Source organism: Hydra vulgaris, chromosome 07 (genome assembly GCF_038396675.1).
Source record: "Hydra vulgaris chromosome 07, alternate assembly HydraT2T_AEP".
Taxonomy (NCBI): Eukaryota; Metazoa; Cnidaria; class Hydrozoa; order Anthoathecata; family Hydridae; genus Hydra; species Hydra vulgaris.
Genome location: NC_088926.1, coordinates 10,110,001 through 10,133,607, shown reverse-complemented (window position 1 = coordinate 10,133,607; position 23,607 = coordinate 10,110,001). Strand labels below are relative to the sequence as shown.

The window sequence follows — 23,607 nt, the reverse complement described above, 5'->3', positions numbered from 1 at the left end:
AAACATTTGTATGGCTAACTTTTGCGAGTCTCTGAGTATATTAATAATCTCAGACGGATAACTGCTGTATAAAGTTGTCTAGGCAAGTAACTTGCTTGGCTTGCTATGTCCAGTCTATCAGAGCTTTCTTCAGCTTCCACACTTATTTATTCTGACCAAGGCTTGGTTTAAGTTATGTCTTTCCCAAAAAATGTTTGTGATCACCTCAAATTTTAAAAATTTGAAAAATGTGGTGATGTATGTTCTCAGGCAAAGTGCAAGTTAAGCAGGTTGCAGCACACAAAGTCAAACTTAGCCACAAAACTCATGCTTCAAATCCTGGTAGGTTGTACCTTTTGTTAAGCAATGTCCAGCAATTATGATTTAGGGTAGAATTATTGCCAAAGGTTGTGCTGGTTTTACACCTTTTATAACAAGGTGCGACAGTCAATTTCCAAAATTGTTTGGAAAATTTGAAGAACAATGTGTCTAATTGGTTTTGAATTTAATTGTTATTTTCATGTTGTCATGACACAGCTTCAAGAAAATGGAATTAATGTTCTTGCATTGTGGCCAATCAATTCACCTGGTTTAAACCCCATCTAAAACTTTTGTGTAGAATTGAAGTTAAAAACAAGAGTTACTAAACAGAACTCAACATCACTAACAGACCTGAGAAAACCCATAATGAAAATGTGATGTAATAAATAAGTAGCATGCCCTATTTCTAAATTGCAAAGATAAATCATCTTGAATCTCTAATTTAGATAACAGTCTCAAAACTAGGGATTTATCTCAATATCCTTGTAAAGGAAATCTCAAAAATAACTCAAAAAAGTTCCATTGAGATATAGATTTCAAAAAAAGAAGAAAATAACAAAGATTAATGAAACAAAAAACTGCTGCCCCTGCCCAAACTTTTAGTGGATGTAGCGGCACTTCTTTATAACAGCAGGCTATAAGGTAGTCGATGTATGTACTGAAGCCTCTGGCAACATACTATTTCAGTGTGATTCATCACTAAAGTAATTTAAACTGCCTTTTTTTAAAATCATGTTACAATAATAAAAACAATATATTATCATAAAAATCCCAGGTGATCCATCAAACTTATAGGTTAATTATTTCATCTTTTTATGATTTTCGAGACAATTTTTGTTTTTTCATTAATTTCATTTATTTTTTTGAGATTGGTTCTGCCTAATCATTTTTAAGATTAATGAATGATTCCTCATTTCATTGAAATAAAATGTGAAATAAGTTCATTTTTTGATAAGTTTTTTTTTTAAGATATGTATGCTTTCACTAATAAATTAATGCCCAAATATTGCAAGTCTCTTGTTATCTTAATAGTATAAAAAATAGAGGCTGTTATAAAACTTTAAGGAGCATACAGAAAGTACTTATTTTATACTGTGGCTTCTTTATTTTTTTATGTTCATGTATGTTGATCTTTGAATCAAAACCTTGTATGATTCAGTAAAAAATGGTTTTTCAATATAAATATTGAGTGGTTGGATCTTTTTGATCATAACTGTACTATTGAGGGTTTGGACAGCCAATATCTCCATATAAATGGGGAAGAAGATACTTTTTCTTCAATTTTTAGATGTTTTTATAGTGGGATATGATTTGAGAAATATAATTTTTAGTAAACAAAGAGAGATCGATAAAAAGAGATGGAGCCAGGATTGCTCTTTTTATTCGAGACTATGCTACTGTATATTTTCAGTTCTTAATCTATTTTATTTGTTATAAAAGAATAGCTTACCAGGAATATATTTCTTATAAATATTGATGTTATTATCTTTTTATTTAAGACGTAAATTGATATTTATTACATTTCTAATGAAATTTTTAAAGTTACTAGATATAAAATGTAATTAAATATAAAATGGCTGCTGGAACAAGGAGGAAAAATGGTTCTTAGAAAGTTACAAACAAAAAGGAGTAGAAAAAAAACTAATGAGAGGAAGAAAAAAAAAATTATTTAAAACAGAACTAATGGTCAAGATAAGCAAAATAGTGAACATGAAATTTTTTAAGAGTTCAATTATGATGAAAGTGAGATTTCTATTCAAAACTCAGGTACAAAATGTTTAAAAAATCTAGAAACTATGAAGATATCTCCAATATTGCATTAGCCAGTATTAGATCCATATCTAATATTGTTAGTTTAAGAGCAATTGCAGCAATAGCTACTGCAGCATGGGTAGATGGAGGACTTGTATAAAAAGATGACAATAGATTAATAATTGGTCACAGTAAAGTAAGAAGAGTTTGGGATAAAGTAATGAATGAAGTTGCAAATCATTTTGATAATTACTGCAGTAAAGAGATTATAGACTTAATATTTTTTTGATAGACAAAAAGATCTGACTCAAATATTTTTAACTGTAGATGGATCAGACAGACAGTACCCCGCTAAAGTTAACGAAGAACATTACACTGTTTGTTCTGGTGATTGGAAGTATTTATTTCATTTCACACCAGCTAAAGAAGAAAATAAGAAATTATAAAAGATAAATTCTTTGAGTATAATAAAATGAGAAAAATTAGCACACACTTAACAGCAATTGGTGGAGACTCTACCAATGTAAACACTGGTTGGGAAGGAGGAGTAATGCACTTAATAGAGCTAAAGTTAGGGCAAAAGTTAAATTGGATTATCTGTGCTCATCTGATTATATTGTTAAATGGAGAATCTAAAAGCAACCAGTCTTGAAATTAACCCTTTTTTTACTAAGATCGAAATTGGTGAGCCTCTTATTAACATGCGTAATGATGTAATGATGATTGTGTAATGACCTTTCTACTGATCAGTATTATGACTATCAAATAATTATAGCTATACGAAGTGGTCATGTTCCTCAGCAACTAGAACTTCTTGAAATTGGCCCTGTTAACATAGCCAGATGGCTAACAACAGCCAATAGAATTTATAGAACTTGGTCTCATCATGGTCTTCAAGGCAAAGCAGCCCAAAATCTTCTGAAACTTGTAGAGTATATTTTAGGAGTGTATTTTCTTGTCTGGTTTAACATCAAAGTTAAGCAGAGTTGGATAGAAGGACCAAGACATGTTTTTTATTAGCTTAAATTGCTTCGACACGAGTTACTAGATATTTAAAGTATAGTTATTCCAACTATTAAGCAATCTGCTTGGTATGCCTTCTCCAAGTCTATTCTTCAAACAATGCTTTGTTCTGAGAACAAAGAAGAGTGAAGTTTCAGTGTAAATAAAATTCTTGAAACAAGAGGAGAAAGTGAGGAAAATGTACAACTAGGAGATCTATCTGTTAGACCAAGAAGGATATAAACACTAAAGTAATTTTTCTTAAAGATTTTATTGATTGAAATGAAGTTTTTAAACTACCATTAACTTGTTGCATGGCAACTACAAGTAACAAGGAGTACTTTTTTAAACCAATGATTGTACCAAACTGGTGTTGCCACAATCAAGCTGTCGAAAGATGTGGAAAAAAAGTCACTCAGCATGTGAAAATATTTTCACAGAAGATAAGAGAGATGGTTGGATTAAAGGACAAGAGTTATCTTAGAAATTAATGTTGCATAATCTATCCAAACAAACCTTATTGGCTTGATAATGTTTAAGAAATAATCTTTATTATAATATTGTACTGTATTTTAGTGCCAGTAAATATGTTTCATGGATTTATAAAGAACATTTTATGTTTAGTTCTATAACAGATTGTACCTTCTTAATCTCATTTTTACACTTTCAGCAGTGAGCTCTGGGGAGGGGGGGGGGCACAATCCTTTTTGCTGTTTTTATAAAAATTATTGTTTTAAAAATTGGAAACAGTTTGAAAAATTTTTAAAAACAAAACATTAGAAATATTACAAGTTTTTGTGTTCATTTTACCACCCCCTACCTTGATGAAGGCTGCTGTGCAGAGAAGCAAGTTGAGTGCGGTACTACCAGGGATGTGGTGGGGATCGAACTCAAAACCTCTCGCTTATCAAGCAAGCGCTCTACCACTACCGCATTTCTATCACATATATATAAATATATGTGTATATATATATATATATATATAATTATATTTAGATGAATAAAAACAACTGATTAGCGGGACTTAAAGTTTCATGCCCGAAGGCAATCATCAGCCGTTAATACAAACAAAAAACGTAAACAAACCGTTACAAAAACGTAAAAAATTACTGTAGAATGACATCTGACGTTATAAACAAATCTACGTAAAAAACAAATCAAAAAACAAAAAACAAAAAGCCGTTATAGTTTACTAGTCCCCTGTGTCAAATAAAGATAATAGGAATTTTTTTGAATGTTGACACTGAGATACGATTTCGTTTTTTTTATTCAGTAGGTTTTTTCCATTATGCGATAAAATTACATATTTTTCGTAGAGACAAAGGTGGCATATTTTTGTTGCTAGATTGTAAGGTTTACAACGTTTGACAATTTTCCATTCTATAATGGGCTTTATGTTTTGGTCTTTTAAGCTCCATATTTCCTTAGATAGTTCTGTGTCATTTCTATATTTAACTGATGCAAATGATTTGAGATGGTTTGCGTATCTTAGTTTAAATGGTGTATTACTAATGCCAAAATATACTTTTTTATTACGATCATGATGACTGGAACTTACGGTTGCTTGATAGACAATATTGTTAGATAAACATTGATTGTTCAAAGGACAAAATGCTTTATCTACGCAGTTACATTGGTTGGTTTTTAATTGATTTTTGTTGTGTAAACTTTTGAAATTATGCGAATTTATGATAGATTTTAGGTTAGGCATGCAACTGTAGCTAATCTTAATAGAATTTCGGTTGAATATTTTATGTAGCTTGTGGCCGGCTGGAAAATGTAAGTCAATAAGGGCTAGAAAACGGTTTCCTACTTTTGTTTTGACGTTTAAGCAGAACGGAGGGTTATACCAAATAATATTACGTTTACGTTGCTTTTTTTGTTGATTTTGACTTGAGATTATTTGTGGTTGGTAGGTAAGGTTCGATTTGTATCCCGATTTTTTTAAAGCCTCTTCATACAATGGAATAGCCTTTTTGAAGAATATTTCATTAATTGACATGGAAGATAATCTTTGTTCAATATTGCGAGGGATTGCTTTTATTATGCTTGGAGGGTGGTTAGAATTGGAGTGGATGTACCTTATTTGATTATCAGGTTTAAAATATGGTTGAAACGTATCGTTACTTAGATTTAACGTAACATCGAGGTAGTGAACAATTTTTAAATTAGATTGAATGGTGATTTGAAGATCGTTTCTTTTAAAAATGATCGTTTCTTTTAAAAATTTCTTTTAAATATATATATATATATACATATATATATATATATATATATATATATATATATATATATATATATATATATATATATATATATATATATATATATATTTACACACACATACATACATTCATACACACACATATTGCTTTAGTTTTGGAAGTAAACAGTTATACTTTTTTTGCAATTTTATTTTTATTTGCATAAATAATTTAAAAATTTTTTTTAATTTTGTCTACTTTTTTTGTTTTTCAAAATAGGAGGCTTCAGTTTTACTTATAAAGTTTAAATTTTACTTTAGTTTTGAAATTGATTTTGGAATTTATTTGTTTTAGATGTTGAAGTATTATTATCTCTTGTACTATGTTTGTGGTAAAACTATCATTAATTTTACATACAAGATGCTTTTGTTTGTATTTTTTTATTTTGGTATTGTTAATAATGTTATTGATTTCATTATTTAAGTTTTTTAAACACAAACACTTAAACAAAATTTTTATTTTATTTTATTGTTATTATTAAGCATTATATAAATTGCTATTTTATTACATAATTGTCATTTTATTTCCAGGATATATGTTGAAAACAATATTGGTGAATTTTTTTGCTTACGAAAAAGATATGTAAGCAGAAATTGATAAATTTAAATCTGCAAGAGTTTATATATATTTATATGTATATATATATATATATATATATATATATATATATATATATATATATATATATATATATATATATATATATATATATATATGTATATATTTATATATAAATATGTATATATATATATTTATAGATATATATTTATATGTATAATTATATATATATATATATATATATATATATATATATATATATATATATATATATATATATATATATATATATATATATATATATATATATATACTTGAGATGCTGTTTTTTTTTTAACTGACAAGCTTTTATATATTTCTTCTTTAACATTTTACTTTGATTTTGTATTTTATACATATTGAATTATTTGGTTTGTTTATTGTTTTAATGTATGTGTTTTATCATTGTTTATCATTTGTTATTATTATACTAATTATGATAATTATTTTTATTATTATTGTACTAATTATGATGTAATTATAATAATTGTTAATAAGATTTATGTTAACAAATTATAATTAGGCTGTCCTTGTTTATTGTTAAATAAGGACAGTTTAAACAGGTTTAATGTTATTATATTATAGATATAATAACATTAAATCTTATTATTACTATTATAAGTTATTATATTTATATTTAAAAATAATCTTAAAATATTCTATTTGTTTTAACAGGAATTTATCACTTTCGTCTACATTTCGGGGGATATTTCAAATTTCATTGTTTTGGAATTGTTTTTTAATTTCTTTTACTACAATTTTTATGCTTGGGATCTCAAATGAATTGGTCCATATTTTTAATACTCAGGTATATTTATTTTATCTAGGTGCACTTAGATTTATTTTTAATAAAAAAATACAATTACATACTTTTTTGTTTGTTATTGTAGTTGTTATTTTTAGTATTTTTATGTGAGGGTATTGATAAAAAATATATATATATATTAAAATTTCCATTATGGTTATTAAAATCAACAATAGATGTATGATAATTTGTTTATGTTATGTTATTAAAATCTGATAGATTTATCCCTAATTTCTATATTTATGCTGAGTTTTTCTACAACAAATATATTTATTACACAATTTTCCAAATTGCTAATTTAAAAAAAAAAATCATGTTTTTTCTTTCAGTTTATCATAGTGTAAAAATATATTTGCAAATCAAATTTTAAAGTCAAAAAGTCAAACATAAATTAAATTTAAAATACCAAATACTATATATACACTAATTTATATAAAATACATATACAAATATATATTTAGTTTTAAAACCTAAAGTGTGCAAAGTATAATAGGATAGTGGCCTAAATTATAGTTTCTCTCTCTCTCTCTCTCTCTCTCTCTCTCTCTCTCTATATATATATATATATATATATATATATATATATATATATATATATATATATATATATATATTTGTCTTTATTTACACTAAGTAAATAAGGGTATGTATATATACACACAAAAGTATAAGTATGACTTTTGAAAAAAGAAAACTTTCAAATAATGATGGGAAATATTTGAATAAAGGAAATATTTGAAATCAAAAAAATCATGAAATCATCATAAGGTAGACTAAAAACTAGAAAAACAATTTTGCTAAAAATGTTCAAAAATTTTAGACAAGCATAAAATTTTGTTGAATATAGTAAAAACCATTACAATGAGAAATAAAAATGAAATTGTATTTAAAAAATTTAATTTTAATTTAATTAGTCAAGAAATTATACTGTGAAACAAAATTTTTGAATATTTTTTGAAAATAACAAAGACGATACTTTTGACTTTAAAAAAAATTCGTTGCAAATGAGTTTGGCTGATATTGCATCAAATTTTGCACACATTGCAAAAGAGTTTAGCTGCTATTGCATCAAATTTATTAAAAAGTTCTACTGTATTGACTGCAACAAATTTTCCTCAACATTCTGGAAGGATTAATTTTTTTATATATTTTTTGAGACAACAAAACAGAGTATAAATAAAAAAAATGTGTAGCATTTATGACTTCATATTGTCTACATTTTTGTATCATTGTCTGAAGCTTTATTATTGTCTTTTTGGAAAACTCTAATTGTGAATATTTATTAAAATAAAGTGAAGACTTTACTGGAACTAAAAGTTTTTCTTTGATTTATTAAAAATGATTTTACATAAGACAAATGGAATGAGAATCTTTAAATCAAAATATATTTTAAATGTTTTTAGGCAAATTTTTTAAAATTTATGTATATATGTTGCTTCTCTTTCTCTTTTCTACAAGTAATATAACGGGCATTGCTTTAAAGAGTTAGCGTCTCTTGCGCTATATACTAAAATTCATTCTTGTGTTACTCGTCATTCAGTTAAGTCTCATCCTTTTTCTGTGACTATTCCTAAGTGCTCCAAAAACTCTTACTCGTCTAGTTTTTTTCCTAGAACATCAGTTCTTTTGGAATTCGCTTCCTTCATCTTGCTTTCCTGATTTATATAATTTGCAATCTTTTAGGTTTTTTTTCACAATCGTTATTTTGCTCTATAAACCTCATCTTTTCTCTTCCTATATATAAATAAAATGTCAATATGTATATATGTATGTATGTATATATATATGGTGTTAGCCAGCCCAATGACACCGCGTATACCGCATAATTCCCTATGGGTTTAAAATTCCCAAAATGCAATGAACTTTTATTTTATATTTAAAATAATAGCTCAATATTAATTAAAGTTCTCAATATTTTATAGAACATTAACTAAATTTTTCCAATATCACAAATATGTGGTAAAAAATATGTGTGTGTATATATATATATATATATATATATATATATATATATATATATATATATATATATATATATATATATATATATATATATATATATATATATATATATATATGACATGGTTTTAATCTTTTTAATATTTTCTGCAGGCTTACAATTTTCAAATAGAATCACATGAAAAAGAATTATTAATAGGAGATGCAATGGAGAGTTTAAATAGCCTTCTTAAGGTATTTTCATTTACTTTGCATTCATGTGTTAATTTATGTTTTGGCTTTAGAAATAAAGACGTTGTTATTTTTAATGTTTTATGTGGGTAATCATACCATTAGTCCAATCTTGTTTTGAAAAGATTGACTCAACCAGAGCTGATTCCACTTTTAGGCAACACATTCCGATAATTTGGAGCAAAATTTAGTAAATAATTATCTTTATAGATTTGGTTTGACATTTTTTTTTTGATCTTATTGAACTGGTTGTATATTTGCTAATTTAAATATATTTTTGAACCATTTAATGTATATTTTGGAACTATTTAGTGTAATTTTGTTTGAAACCAAAATTTGTTTGAAATTTTATTTTAATTTTATTGAAAATTTATTTCAAACTTTATCATAAATTTTTATAATTGTGTGTAGTTGAATTATCTATTTACTATTACATATTTATAATATAATTGTAATAATTATTGAAATTCTCACTTCTTTTGTGTCTTGTAACAAGCTTAAGATTTAAACCTGTTGATCTTCATTTCATAAATTACTGATTAAAGATATTAATTCTTATACAGTATTTTTAGGCGGTTCTTTGAAATAAATAAATTTTTTTTTTTTTAATTTTATTTATAGGATTTTAATTTAACTAGATTAAAATGTACTTATTTAAATATACATGCTTTTAATGTCTAAATGTTTTATTCTTAAATTTAAATATATATTTTTTATGTTTAAATATTTTATACTTAAATTTAAATATATATTAATTTGTATGTTTAAATGGTTTTTTTTAAATACTTTAACTTCTTTCTCAGATTTACTTTTTTAAATTTAGAATCTTGGATATATGGACTTTTGTATTTTGAGTAAATACTCTGGCCTCCGAAGATCAAAGATTTTTGAGCTTTCTGCACCAGGTAAATTTTTTTTCAGTAATTACTTATTTAAACAAATGAACAAACTTTAAAGTTAAAAACAATAATAATTAAGTATAATATTAAATAAAATAAAATATTAAATTAAATTAAATTAAAAAAAAAAAGTTTTTTTTGAATAAAAACTTTGAAGATTTCATTTGTTAAAAAATGTGTCATGTCTGTGACAAATTAAAATCAATTTATAACAAGTTAAGAAAAATTTAAAAAATTTTAAAATATTTTAACAAATTGAAATCATTTGCAAGGAATTAAAGTCAAATTAAACACATTTATAATCAAATTAAAGGGTGATCTTCTTAGCATTTTTAATGTACAATTGTTTGTTCGTACCGCATTTTCAGTTTAGTGGTTGTGATCTTTTTTAATCAAAGTTTTATTAGAAAGTGATTATTTTATTTTAGGATATCAATCACATACTTGTTAGAGAATTATTATTTTATTTTAGGAAATCAACCACATACTTGGAATAGAATATTGTATCAGTGCAATCAAGTCTTAGTTAATGAACAGTCAAAATTAAAAAAAGAACATGAACAGAAATCTCATTTAGATGTTGTTCCAAAAAATGTCAAAACTGAACTCTTTTCATCAACAGATAAAGTTGAAAGTCTCCCAAATGACAAAGTTTTAGTTTCGAGTCCTTGTAAATTTACTTTTGGTTGCTTATGTTTTATTTTTAGTTGTTTGTTGTTAGTTTTTTATGGTATTTTTATTTAAAGATAATTTTAGATTTTATTTTTTAAATTTTTATTTAGACAAATTCCCAACTTTCAAGAGTTTAACTGAAAAAAATGTGAGTATATAGCCTTCTAAACTATTTTTTTAACATTGTTTTTCAAAATGATAAAATGAACATCTGTAACAGAGATTTACAGATGGAGTCTTTACATAGGTCTGTGGTCAGAGTTCAATTCATGACTCTTTATAAAAAATCAATAATAACTGTTGATAATGTTTGCTCTTCTAATTCTAGAAAAAGCACACTTCATGACTTATCTTAGTTTTCTCACTTGCTTTAAGAGCTTCATTTTCAAAAACTTTTTTTATCAACAAAATAAAGTTTTTATAAAAATGAATGAAGTTCCCAAGAATACTAATGGTTTCAAGGCAGTTAAACAAAAAATGAAATTCGTAAATAGTTTTTATCATTATTATTATAGTTCTATCATTTTCATCTTCACTACCATCGCTCTTCGAAAAAGTTTAAATTTGTTTTGGTTTTTTAACGATAAATTAAGTGTACAAAATTTAAACTAATTTATTATTTTAAGTAAATTTTAATGAATGATTAAAATTATTGTTTACAGTATATCGTTAAACAGTTCTTAATAATGATTTAAAAGTATAAAAAGTACAAAGTTTATAACTGCATTATAGTATAAATATACATATATTAATTATTTAAATTTATTTAATATTATGTATATAATAAGTAATGAAATCTCTAACTAAAATCTTTTTAAAAAAAGTCTATCGAAGGATCAAAGTACCAAAGTATGACTATGAAAAAAATAATGCTGAAAAAACTTAAAGTAAGAGAGCGACAAAACAAGTTTACTCAAATCGAATTAATTTGTTTTTTTAAATAAATTTTAGCTGAAAAATTCGTTAAGTTTTAATTGCTTTAAGATAAATAGTTCAAAGTGGAAGAGCGAAAAAACAATTTTATACAATTAAAATTTTATAAAATTAAAAGTAAATTTTAACTAATGACTCAAATCTTTTACTTTCATTATTAAATTTCATTATTAAAGTTTTTGTAAATGTTATTTACAAAAAATATATTATTTTAAATTTTATTTTTTCATTTATAATAGTAATAAGTTACCACTAAAAATGTAAAGCTGCGGCCCATGTACATTGAGGTATTTTATTTACAATTTTATTTCTATTATTTTTCTCTAATGAAACAGTTAGACACTCAAACAATTTTGTTATGTTCTAATAAATAATAGAAAAACATAAAACAAACTTTAACACTTGCAAAATGTTAACGCATTATTAGTTAGTCAATTAAAAAGTCATTAAAAATATGTAACTAAAAAAAGTCTTCTTCTTTAGAACGCAAAACAAAATTTAACTTTTGAAGTTTTTTTCTTATAAAATTATTGAATTAATAAAAAGAAAAAAAATTAAGTTTGGGCGACTCAGTGGCATCAAATTTACAGTAGCCCTTCAAAAGGTTTGGTTGGCATTTGCCGACAGGCGGCCATGACTGTACACCACTGATATATATATATATATATATATATATATATATATATATATATATATATATATATATATATATATATATATATATATATATATATATGTATTCTCTTCATTCATTTTACTGTAATCTTTTTTTTTTTTTTGTGCTGATTTTTCATTGTTATTGTTTTGCTACTGCATTTTTCATTCAAGGTGACATTTCTTTTATTATTTTAAAGTGTTTTAGTGGCTTGATTAATCATTTTACAAGCTTTGAAAAATTAAAAAAAATTTATGTTTCTATTCTAATATTTAAATAAAACTTGTTTTCATAATGTAAATTTTATAAATTGTTTGTCAATATTTTTTATTCATGCTCGGTTTAGTTAAGGTGATTTGCAGTTTATTTGAATTTTTTATTTGGAATTAGCATGATTTTATCAGTGTATTATGTCCAAACAAGAGCTTTAGATGTTATAATTTTTTTGCTTCAAGTATTTTTAATATTTAAAGAAACTTTTCTTTTCTTTATATAATTTTCAAAATCTTTTCACTACCCCTAATAGTGAATCTAAAGAACACTACTTTACAGTCTTTAGATCACTTTTATTTATCTGCATTAACATGAACTTAGTTAAAATCTTTTGAAAAAGTGCTTTAACCCACTGTAGATCCTAGTTCTAATCGGTTCTGACATATATTAGCAATATATAGTTGTCAAAATACAATATTTCTATCAATTTTTACAAAAAATATTAGAATTTTGACCAAGAAAGAGCTTATAATTAAGAAAAATTGCCAATAAATAATCTGAAATGATCATATTATTAAACTATGATGTTCATTTCTTCTAAAAAACGTATTTATTTAAAATCTTATTCAAATTTGGACAAGCGATTGTGATTTTAAGAAGATTTAAAAAAAAAAAAAGAATCTTCGGTCTGGGTTTTTTCACTATAAACATTTATATTTTATATTAGCGCAAAATTTATCATTTTAATTTTTTCCGTCTTTTCATAATTCACATACCTGATTATCTAATGGAAATATGTTGTAGTCAACAAAATATCATGCCGACGCTATTATATTTTAAAATTGCCTTAACTACGCTGAGTAATTACCATTTTCATTTGACAAATTATAATTTAATGGTAAATGGAGTTTATTTAATAATTATTAGTTTTATTAAATAACATTCATTCATTAAAATTTTGTTTTTTTAAGTGAATGTTATTCTAGAAGACAATACTCTTCATTTCTTACATTTAAATTACTTTACATTCCAGAAATAGTTGCATGCTACTTTATATTTCAGCATCATAGAGCTATAAATTTTAGTATTAAAAGGCCTTGTAATCTTTTTTATTTTTACAAGTGTCATAGATTTAAAAATTAACCAAGAATTCGTTTTCAATTTGTTTTAATTTTAGGTATCAATAAAAAAGTCAAAAGATAACAATCTAAATATTGCATTTTGGTGTATTGAAGGTACAAATTTATTTTTGAATGCTTCACATAATATAAATATCAGGGATTAAACCACTCCAAAATTGACTGTAAAGTGCATGATAGCATAATGCAGTATTTATCTGTAAAATCATTACCAGCAGTTGTCATACAAGATAGTGGATACCTTAATTGAGTTTCTTAATTAGAAATACTAATAAATACAAAATCAGGAAAATATTTTGACAACATAGTAATGAAAAATAGAATCATGAAATGATAATGAAAATAAACAATAAATAAAAGATTACATAATCTGTAATATATTAATATTGAGTTTAATGCTGCTGCCATTATTCTTCTGTGCATGTTTTACATTGAACTTATGGCAGCCATCACACACAAGTTAATAACGAGAAAGAATATTTTTTTATAAGAAAATGTAAACAAAAGTGTATGCAAATATCTAACTTATATAAACTTCAAATTATGTAATATTAAAAATTGTATCAAGTTTTACACATTCTTAATTAGATGGCCCTCTACTCTTTTCTTCAAGTCATATGACTTCTTTTATTGACATTAGTTCGTTAATGAATCCATTGACTCTTCTCAATTCTGAATCCCACTGGACTACTAACTCTGAATCTAAGTTACTATGAAGTTTAATGGCAGTTCTATAATTAAGTGCCTCTTCTCCATCATGTAACCTAACTTACATGAATTGAGTTTCTTTACAATTAGTTGGCTTTAAGTTTCCTTAATTGTAATAAACCTGTCCGTGTACTTTCATAACTGGTGATCCTCCTAAATTAGATTCAGATTTGCATGAATCCATTAACTCTTCTCACTGCCTTAACTTCAGCACTCTTTTTTTGCAATAGACAGTCAATAGATGTACAATAATGAAAAAATAAAAACCAATGCAAAATAAACTCTATTAAAAGTTGTAAAGAAAACATAAAGATGATGTCAAGCCATTGTAAATAAGTTAAATATGTTTGTATCAAAAGTAAACCATTTTTTTGTTTGGTGTTCAGAAACCTTCTATGTATCAATATAAATCGTATAATCCATGTAAAAAAAAAGTAAACCATTTTTTTTTAATTGGGTTTAATATTATTTAATGCAAATCAATTAATGCAGTTGAAATGTCACATTCATTTTTTTTATTTAGGTTTATGTAATTTGATAGCAGCTTCACTTAAAGAAGATCGGTATGGAATTGTTCAAAAGGTTTGTTATTTTTTATTTAGTTAAAATGTGTTAACAGATATTTTGATCTATAAATTAACTATACAGATGATTAATTGAATGAGAACCACAAGTTATTTTCTCAATCACCAATTACTGTACGAAGTATTGATGGTTTTTATTTTATTGTTAATTCACCTCCCCTATAAAGGCCATTACAGTCAATTGGCCAATACAGTCAACTTTAATAATATTAATACATGAACCTTGAAAAATAAGGCTGCTGTGAGGAGAAACAAGTTGAGAGCCACACTACCAAGGATGTGGTGGGGATCAAACTTGGAACTTGCTGCTTATGAGGCAAGCTCTCTACCTATACACCACTACCACATGATTAGATATATCTTTTTTATAAATGAAAGTTGAAACTTAAATTTTTTTTTTTTTTTTTTGAAATTTGATTAGTGGATTAAAGTCAGCTGTGGCCGTATTCTCATCTCTCCGTTTAGCTTAACGGAGTTTTTGTCTGAAATTTCATTACAATATTTCTAAGTAAAGAAATTAGTTTTATTTTAACGAATTTATATAAATTCGTTAAAATAAAACTTATACCAAAATAAAAGATTTATGTTTAAAAAATTATAATTTTAAAGAAATTTTTTATTAATGTAATTTAAAAGAAATTTTTGTCTAACGCTCCGTTAAGCTTAACGTAGAGATGAGAATACAGCTACTGGCATGTTGGGGTGATTTTGGATCAGCTTAGTAAAAAGGGCTAAAGTATGTATTGAATCAATCAAAAAAGCAAAGTTTAGGTACAAAGTAAACAAAACATAATTACAAAGTTAGCAAATTTAGGTACAAATAAAACAAAACAATGAGGTTGAGGTACAAAGAAAACAGACAAATGAAGTCTTAAAATAAGGTTTAGTGAAAATGTTTACGTAAAGAGTGAAGAAAATAAGAAAAATGTAAACAAATTATTGTATCAGCAAACAAAACAGTAAAGTTTAGGTATAATGTAAACTAACTTACAAAAATAAAATCTTTAAAAAAGGTTTTTTGACTTTTTAAAATTTTTTTTGGTTCATCAATAAAATCAATTATCTCTGCAGCAAAATGAGTTACTCTGATGAAAAAAAAAGCTTTTTTTCTTTATTCTAAATTTTTGTTATATTTGATGTAGGTAATCTGCGGTGCTTGAACTAGACTGAGCAATGAAACCTCACCGAGAAAAATAAAACATTTCTATTGAAAAAACTTTTTATATAAAGGAGGATAAGAATGATAAAAATGAAAAACTAACAGATGTTCAGAATAAACAAAGATTTATTTAAAAAAGAAAAAGCTTATACACAAATCATTATCAACATTTATTTCATTGTTAAAGTACCTAAAACTATACTATAATTAAAACAAAACAGGACACATAAGAAACCATAAATTTTCATTAAATACAAATGTTTAACTTACTTTAAAAAACATTATTTCTTTTGTGTAATCTTAATTTATGTAGTGGTGGTAATAAACTTCTCCTCAGAATCCTGTTTTTTATTACTGGCATTTCCAATAGACTCTGCACCAATACCTAGTTTATCCTGTCAGATAAACACCATCGCCATTTATGCTTAACCCCAAGAAAAACTAATATACGATATACATAAAGTAAAAATTCAAGAAAAAAAAAGGAATAAAAGCTTTTATTCCTTTTTTTCTTTTTCTTTTATTCCAATCTAAATAATGAATGTTTTGACATCAATGACTTGATGTCAAAACATTCATTAGCAAAGATTATTCAAAAACACTGGTAAGGTAGTTATAGCATTGATACTTAAGCTAGTAAATTCAACACCCTTGGTCTTATGTAGTTGTACTGCTAGATCTATCTCTAATACTTGCTTTTATGATATTATTTTTATTCATAACAAATGAGGATTTATCTCATTAATATAAGTTTTTATCTGGAACAGTGGATACTTAATGTTGCTTTAGCTTTTAAGAATTTTCCGAGTGATCATCCAGTGGCTTATTTATATTATATAAATATGAACAGCTAACCAAATTATCAGTTGAGTCTAAACTTATACATTCAGAATTTTTTTTTGTCTTAGTTCTTGGTCCATACAAGATAATATTTTTAAGATGAGATTTCGTACGAAACTGAGATTTTTAAGTAAAAAGTTGTAGAAATAACATGAAATTTTCAGAAAAATTTGTGATTTATGATTTTATTATTATGAGCTATAAATCATAATGTTATTTCTTTCCAAAAGACTTAAGTCAATCAAAGTTGCAACTGTCATTCTCACCTGCCTCTTACGATGGTTGAAATTGAAAAATTTTGCTCACATCAAATCGATGTTGGCTTGAATAATTTTAACCTATCTTCTAATTGACATTTCTCATTTGAATCTAGTCATAACATAACTGTTGAGTTCTTTGGTCAAATCATTAGGATCAGTGGCTTGGATTTGCTGTCTTGTTAGATTTTCTTTTATTTGTTGGTGGCTCTTTAGTACAAAGTTTGAAATTGTTTGACATTTGAGAGAAGTGAGAAGACACAACTTCAGAACATCGGGAGCCTGTTCGACTGTCTGCTGATCATCACTGTCATTATTACTGGCCTGAGTGAAAAAATGTTTAAGCCAGAGTCTTTTTACTTCTTCAATAATTTCTTTATTTATGAGAGCCTAAGATGAGGGACACTCTCAGCTCTTCAAGAACTTCTGAATTGTTAAGAAATTTAGCAGACAGCTATGATCAGACACTTATTAAGAATCTCTTTTTCGATTTCTTCAAGCAAACAGCCATGAATAAAACTTTCCTTCATTTGCAGTAGAGAGTTTAAGCATACCACGGCAAATTTCAAAAAGGTTAACCTTGAAAAACTTTAAACAGGCGCGTTTCAAGTCATTAATTTTCAGGACTTATTTTTAAGTTAGAAGTATTTCCAAAAACAATTTCAAAAATGATTCCAAGAACAATTCCAAAAAAGCTGCTCTATAAACAATCAAAGCAATCTTACTAAAAAATCTGCATCAAAGCTTACTTTAAATTAAAAGATGACATTAGAAGTTAGAGATGTTAACCTTATTATATATTAATAAATTAAAGATGACTTTGGAAGTTAGAGATGTTAGCCTTAAAAATATTAAAGCAAATTATTCAAAACAAAAGTATGAGTTTTAAACTCATTAATTATTAATGTAACGTTTTTAAGCAGTTGTAAGAAATAGGATTTCTAGCGTACGTTTTAAACGCGATGCATTGGAAAGGAAGTTTCCCTAAGACTTATCAATTATTTACAAGAAATTCTTTTGTATTCCTACCACTGCCTCAACATAAAGCTTGTATGCTTAAACTCTCTAATTCCTCTAATAAAAATTCTAATGCACCTTCTGCAATGCTCAAATCAGAGTCATTGCCACTGATGGCATCCATCACCACTTATGGCATCTAAATAATTAGGTCAATCATGTCCAGTTTGTTGAAGAGTCTTGTTAATAGCTGGCATCTTGCCATGGAATGTCCTCAACATTTTGCAAGGCTCCATCAAGTTTTAACATCAAGAACCAGAAAATTAAATTTGATTTCAAGAGATTAAGCATTTTATTTAAGCTCTATGACTAATTTAAACTTAACCTTAAATTATTTATTAAACATAATAACCTTAAACTAAGGTTGTTACATCATCAGAATTTGCGTCAATATTTTTTTTGTCTTCATACACTATTTCATTTGTTGCTGAACTAAGCACGCTTGGTGCACTGCATAAACTCTTAGATATCTTGCTGACATGTCACTGTCTTCATCTGATTCTTCACACTGATCTGTTAAAGAATCCTCATTTGCTTGATTGATATCTGTAATTATCTTTTCATGTTAGTACTCGTTTCACACAAAGGTGGATACCATGATCATAGCAAATGTGATTAAGTTATGATGAGAGACCACCATTTTTAGTGCAAACACTCCTCCCATCCATAGTTTGACCAATGCAAACTCGCTTAGGATCAATACCAAAGGTCATTGCAAAATCTTTAATTTTGCAACCTCAACAATGTTTCAGCATCATTGTCCATTTTGATCATACCAAGATTTTGATTGTGATTGTTGAGTCCAAAAATATTTATAACTTTAATTTTTTTAAATGTTGCCTCATCGCTCAAATAAAAAAACTTTCCTCTTTTGGACTTAATCATTGTTATTTCCTTTATCACTTTGTCCTTCACATATGCTGCTGAGCTAAAAATTGTCTATGTAAATATCTAATTGTCATTAAAAAAAAAGAAAGAACTTTTTTGATGTTTTTGGGAGATTTTAATATTTAATTTCAAAAAGTCAAATTTGAAAATTATAAAAGTTGCAATTGCTATACCAAATGTTATAAATTAAATTAATTATACTTCCTTTTTAGTTTATTACAGTACGTTTATTGTTATTTTTTATTTATTTACTTTTACACTTTTTTATGTGACAAATCGCAACATCAACATAATAAAAAATGAGCAAAAATATTGCATTGCAATTGGAACTTATAAAATTCAAAATTAAAATTATTAAAAATAATAAAACCGGGATTACTGAAAAATATTAAAAATTTTTAATATTGGTGGTTTTTATTAATTTATCTTCTATGTAATTCCATAGAAATATGTGAGAATGAATCCTTGTATGAAAATTTATGCTGAGGACACTCTTGTCTCTCTTTTTATCAAAAACATTGAAACTCCTCTCTTATTCAAAAAAAAAAAACTCCAATTTTAAAGGTTTTCAATATATTACAGCAATCTCAGTTTTAATATATTTCACTTTCTTGTTAATCCAAGACAGAGATCCCGAAATTGAAAAATGATTGAGATTTTTGAGACAATTGATATCTGAAAGTCTAAACCCATATCATAACTTAGTATTATGTGATAAAAACTTGCTAATAAAAAAATTTTAATTTTGCGAAAACCAGAAATAAATTTATTCCTCATATGCTCATATAAGTTAGTAATTAAGCAATCTAATCATTTCGGAAATTCATATTTAGGAAGAGAAAAGACTTGCCTTTAAAAAGTTAAAAAAGTAAAAATTAATTACTAGCTGGACTGTAGTGGCCCCTCTGGGATGTGAATTTAAATATAAATAAAAAGTACCAAAAATATATAATAATAATAAATAAATAACTTAAATTACTAGTTGTTTATATTAATTTTTAAAGTTTTAATGTTGTTTGAGTACCTTAGTTTATTGTATCCATTCATAAATGCATTGTCTATACAGATGGTGAGTGTTTTTTAAACAAAAAATAATAAAGAAACCAAATTAATAAGACTAAGGGGTGCTTGTCATGCTTGCCAATATTTTGAATGCGGTTATTACTTATGGGCGATTTTTTAATATCTGTCAAACTTTTATCTAATTAAGACTAAAAATGAATCTTCTTTTTCACCCAAAAAAAAAAATTTGTTATTTTATTCCCATGTTCTAAGCACTTGTACAATATACCAAGTTGACTTAAAGTGGTTAATAAAGTTTGATTTTGTTATTTTTTATTTAATTAAGTGTAGTTTAGGGTTTTGAGTTTGTTCTTAGTTTTTTTTTGTTTATTTTAAATTTAGAGTTTACCAGAGGTGTTGTCAAATTTGTTCTCTTTGCTTGAGGTAATTTTTCATTTCATTAATTTTTAACAGTGTAAAAATAATTTGAGTTAAACATTCGTTTGTAATTTTTTGTTTACATTTAAAACAAGGCATAGAGACTAGGCGAGAGATACAAACTTTAAAAATTGTTTATATATTCTTCCAGTAAAATAATATATATTTTTTTGTTTCAATGATATTGCTTTCATTTTTTAAACATTTAAGTTAAATTTTTTATCACAAAAAATGAGTTCTGTTTAACTGTTTACACGTAAAAGTAATACAATGATATTCATTCACGTTAAAATTGTTATATAATTTTTAGACTTGCGAGCAGCTAACTCAAAGTTGTAATCTTTACATCTCAAACTCATTTTATCAGCAAAATGAAGTTTTGCGTGCTTCTCAACTTAAAATTGGTATCTTTTTTGCATGTACATTTTATTGCTCAATAAGATTATTGCTAAATCTCATCTGCTACCTTTATCTTAGCTTATCTTTGCTTATCATTATCTGTAATTTTGGTAATCTTCTTTGCTTATCTACTAAGTGAATTTAGTTATTTAGTAAAAAATAAAATCTTTTAATATTTTTTTCTTCTGAATTTTTGTTGGTAATAATTTTCAATAATTAGTTATAATTAAAATAATTTAGCTATTAAAACTGGATTATACACTATTACAACAGAATTTGGTTACCAGATTAGGTAATTAATTTAAGTTGCTTGGGTTTTATAATGGCTTTTGTAAAATCTTAAAAATATAATTTGGTTTTTATTTTTTAAATTTAATTTTTTAATTTTCTCAAAACTTAATCAAGATTTGAGGAAATAAATTCTAATTACAATTCAAACTTATTATTACCCTCTACATTTGTTTTATAACTATAAAAAACAAAAACCTTTTCCATGTTTTAATTTATAATCTATTTCAATGTGTTCTGTGATGTCATCGTAACAATTGTTGTTTTAAATTTTTCCTTTATTTTTTTGTTTTTTGTATTAATGATGTTTTTAAATTAATGATTTAAAAATTTTTTTTTTTTTTAGTGGGGTTATGTTACCTGCTGATCATAAAAAAAAAATGTTTGAGTTTTTGGAGTTTGCTTGTTAATAATGAAGTCTGTTTAACTTGCTACAAAGTGTGAGGTTGACTTGAAATATGCAAAATGTTTTGTTACTTGGAAAGTTACTTGGAAAAAAAATGTTTTGTTAATTGGTTGTTACTTGGAAAGTTGTAGAGTTTGCTTATTACCACAAAAGTTTTTCAGCTATTTTGTAGACATTCTGAAGTCGGCATAAAAACTTTATTTAGTTTGCTTGTTAATTGGCATAAATTATAATAACTATTAAATCACCTGTTAACAATATAGTGGTTATTAAGTTGTTTAATTTTTTTTACCTTTTCAACCTTATAACCTTGAAACAAAAACTGGATGAACTAGGCTGCTGCCTGTATAAATTGTTCGAGCTTGATATTACAAGGGATGTGGTGGGGATTGAACTCTACATCTTCTACCCTTCTGCTAAAATTTCTGGCTTTTTATTTATTCTAATTTTATCCCAAGTTTTGATTTATTCACAAATTTATATCATACAGATTTTTTTAGTTTTTTAATTTAAAAACAATTTTTTTCTTGTAAATGGTTATTATTATTTTTGTTATTATTATTGTATTTTTTTATTTTTTTTTTATATAAATGATATACTATTAATTATATTATTTTTATCATTATCTGGATTAAAAGTCTACTATTTACTTGTAAAAATCAGAATCAGATGTATTTCATATGGTAGAATTACCTTTTTTTACCTAACATCCACAGATAGGTCACCCAAATTCGAACCTCAACAATTCAATAACAAATGCATTTTTATAAAAAAGTTTCTTTCATTTTATTACAAAGTTAGGACACAAAATGACACAAGATGATAATGGAATATTTATATAGTATTAATTGCTTTCATATATGAAAACAAACATGTATATATATATATATATGTATGTATGTATAAATATATATATATATGTGTATATATATATTTATGTGTATATATATATATGTGTGTATATATATATATATGTGTGTGTATATATATATATATATATATATATATATATATATATATATATATATATATATATATATATATATATATATATATATATATATATATATATGAGAGAACTTGGGCAAAAAAATTAATCATGATCTAACAAGAGATCAAAGAAAAGTATTTAAAGAAATTAATCAAGACATTTTAAAATTGAAAAAATTAGAGAACAGATTGGCCCAACAAAAATTATTAGTATTGATCCCACTCTAAGTAATGCAATTAAAATAAAGTCTTTTCTTTCAAAGCTTAACAAAAAGCAACGTTTTTCTAAAGATGAATATGAAAGCATATATCTGAGTGATCCTGTTCCACCACGTTTGTATGGGTTAATTGAAGCTCATAAACGAGTCAAATCTTATCTGATGAGAGTCATTGTATCAACTATTGGCACACCTTGTTATGGAATTTCAAATTACTTGGTTAGAAGAATACAATCGGTCTTAAATGAAAATCCTATGAGGTTAAAAAATTCAAAAGACTTTATTAACAAAACTAAGTCGTGGTTAATTGACAAAGATGAAATACAGGTATCCTTTAATATTGTGAACTTATACCCATCAATACCATTAAAAGAAGCAACTTTTGGATCAATTAAATAAAAGTGTTTCTTACAAAAACTCAACTAAGCTTACTTTAACTGAAACGAAACAACTAATTGAACTTTGTTTGTTTCGTTGTTATTTCTTGTGGAACAGTGAGATTCATGAGTTAGAGAATTCAGGCCCAATTGGATTGTCTTTTATGGTTGTTTTGGCTGAATCTTTTATACAATACCATGAGGAAAAGGCAATAAAAATGGCAATGACAATGATTCCTTCAATTGATATTAAATCCTTTCATAGATATGTAGATGATAGCCACACTAGGTTTTCTAACTTTAAGCAAGCGGAACAGTTCCAAACAATCCTTAACAGACAACATCCTTCTTTAAAATATACTATTGAAGTTGAAAATAAAAATAAGATACTTAACTTTTTGGATATAACTGTTATTAATAATACACAAGGAAAATATGAGTTTAAAGTTTACAGGAAAGATGCTATAACCAATATCCAAATCAAACCTCATTCTAATCTTGATCCCAAAATTTTAAAAGCAATATTCAACGGATATATATACAAAGCATACTCAAAATGCAGCGAAAATCATTTAGAAGATGAGATAAATTTTTTAATTCAAGTGTTAACTGAAA

At 25.5% G+C, this 23,607-nt stretch overlaps 2 protein-coding genes across 3 annotated transcripts in view; both read left to right on the top strand.

The window, feature by feature from the left end:
* LOC100201599 (nucleoporin NDC1) overlaps window positions 1–21,680 on the top strand; it is a 68,324-nt gene extending 46,644 nt beyond the window's left edge. The window contains exons 8-21 of one of the 2 annotated variants that reach the window (XR_010639549.1): window positions 5,613–5,649; window positions 5,849–5,900; window positions 6,591–6,723; window positions 8,833–8,913; window positions 9,734–9,815; window positions 10,282–10,479; window positions 10,592–10,629; window positions 13,460–13,517; window positions 14,653–14,711; window positions 20,279–20,320; window positions 20,625–20,718; window positions 20,954–21,005; window positions 21,348–21,472; window positions 21,516–21,665. Coding sequence is in view for 1 of the 2 variants with exons in the window: in XM_065800999.1 (XP_065657071.1) it covers window positions 5,613–5,649; window positions 5,849–5,900; window positions 6,591–6,723; window positions 8,833–8,913; window positions 9,734–9,815; window positions 10,282–10,479; window positions 10,592–10,629; window positions 13,460–13,517; window positions 14,653–14,711; window positions 20,279–20,320; window positions 20,625–20,718; window positions 20,954–21,005; window positions 21,348–21,411 (990 nt within the window). In the remaining variant the exon portion in view is untranslated. Of the gene's footprint in view, window positions 1–5,612; window positions 5,650–5,848; window positions 5,901–6,590; window positions 6,724–8,832; window positions 8,914–9,733; window positions 9,816–10,281; window positions 10,480–10,591; window positions 10,630–13,459; window positions 13,518–14,652; window positions 14,712–20,278; window positions 20,321–20,624; window positions 20,719–20,953; window positions 21,006–21,347 lie in introns of both variants that reach the window. The other variant, XM_065800999.1, reaches the window with a different exon arrangement.
* A 536-nt stretch (window positions 21,681–22,216) lies between these two features.
* Window positions 22,217–23,607, top strand: part of LOC136082570 (uncharacterized) — a 1,549-nt gene continuing 158 nt past the window's right edge. The window contains exons 1-3 of the mRNA XM_065801981.1: window positions 22,217–22,248; window positions 22,609–22,942; window positions 22,989–23,607. The exon at window positions 22,989–23,607 is cut by the window's right edge and continues 158 nt beyond it. Coding sequence (XP_065658053.1) covers window positions 22,217–22,248; window positions 22,609–22,942; window positions 22,989–23,607 — 985 coding nt within the window. The remainder of the gene's footprint in view (window positions 22,249–22,608; window positions 22,943–22,988) is intronic.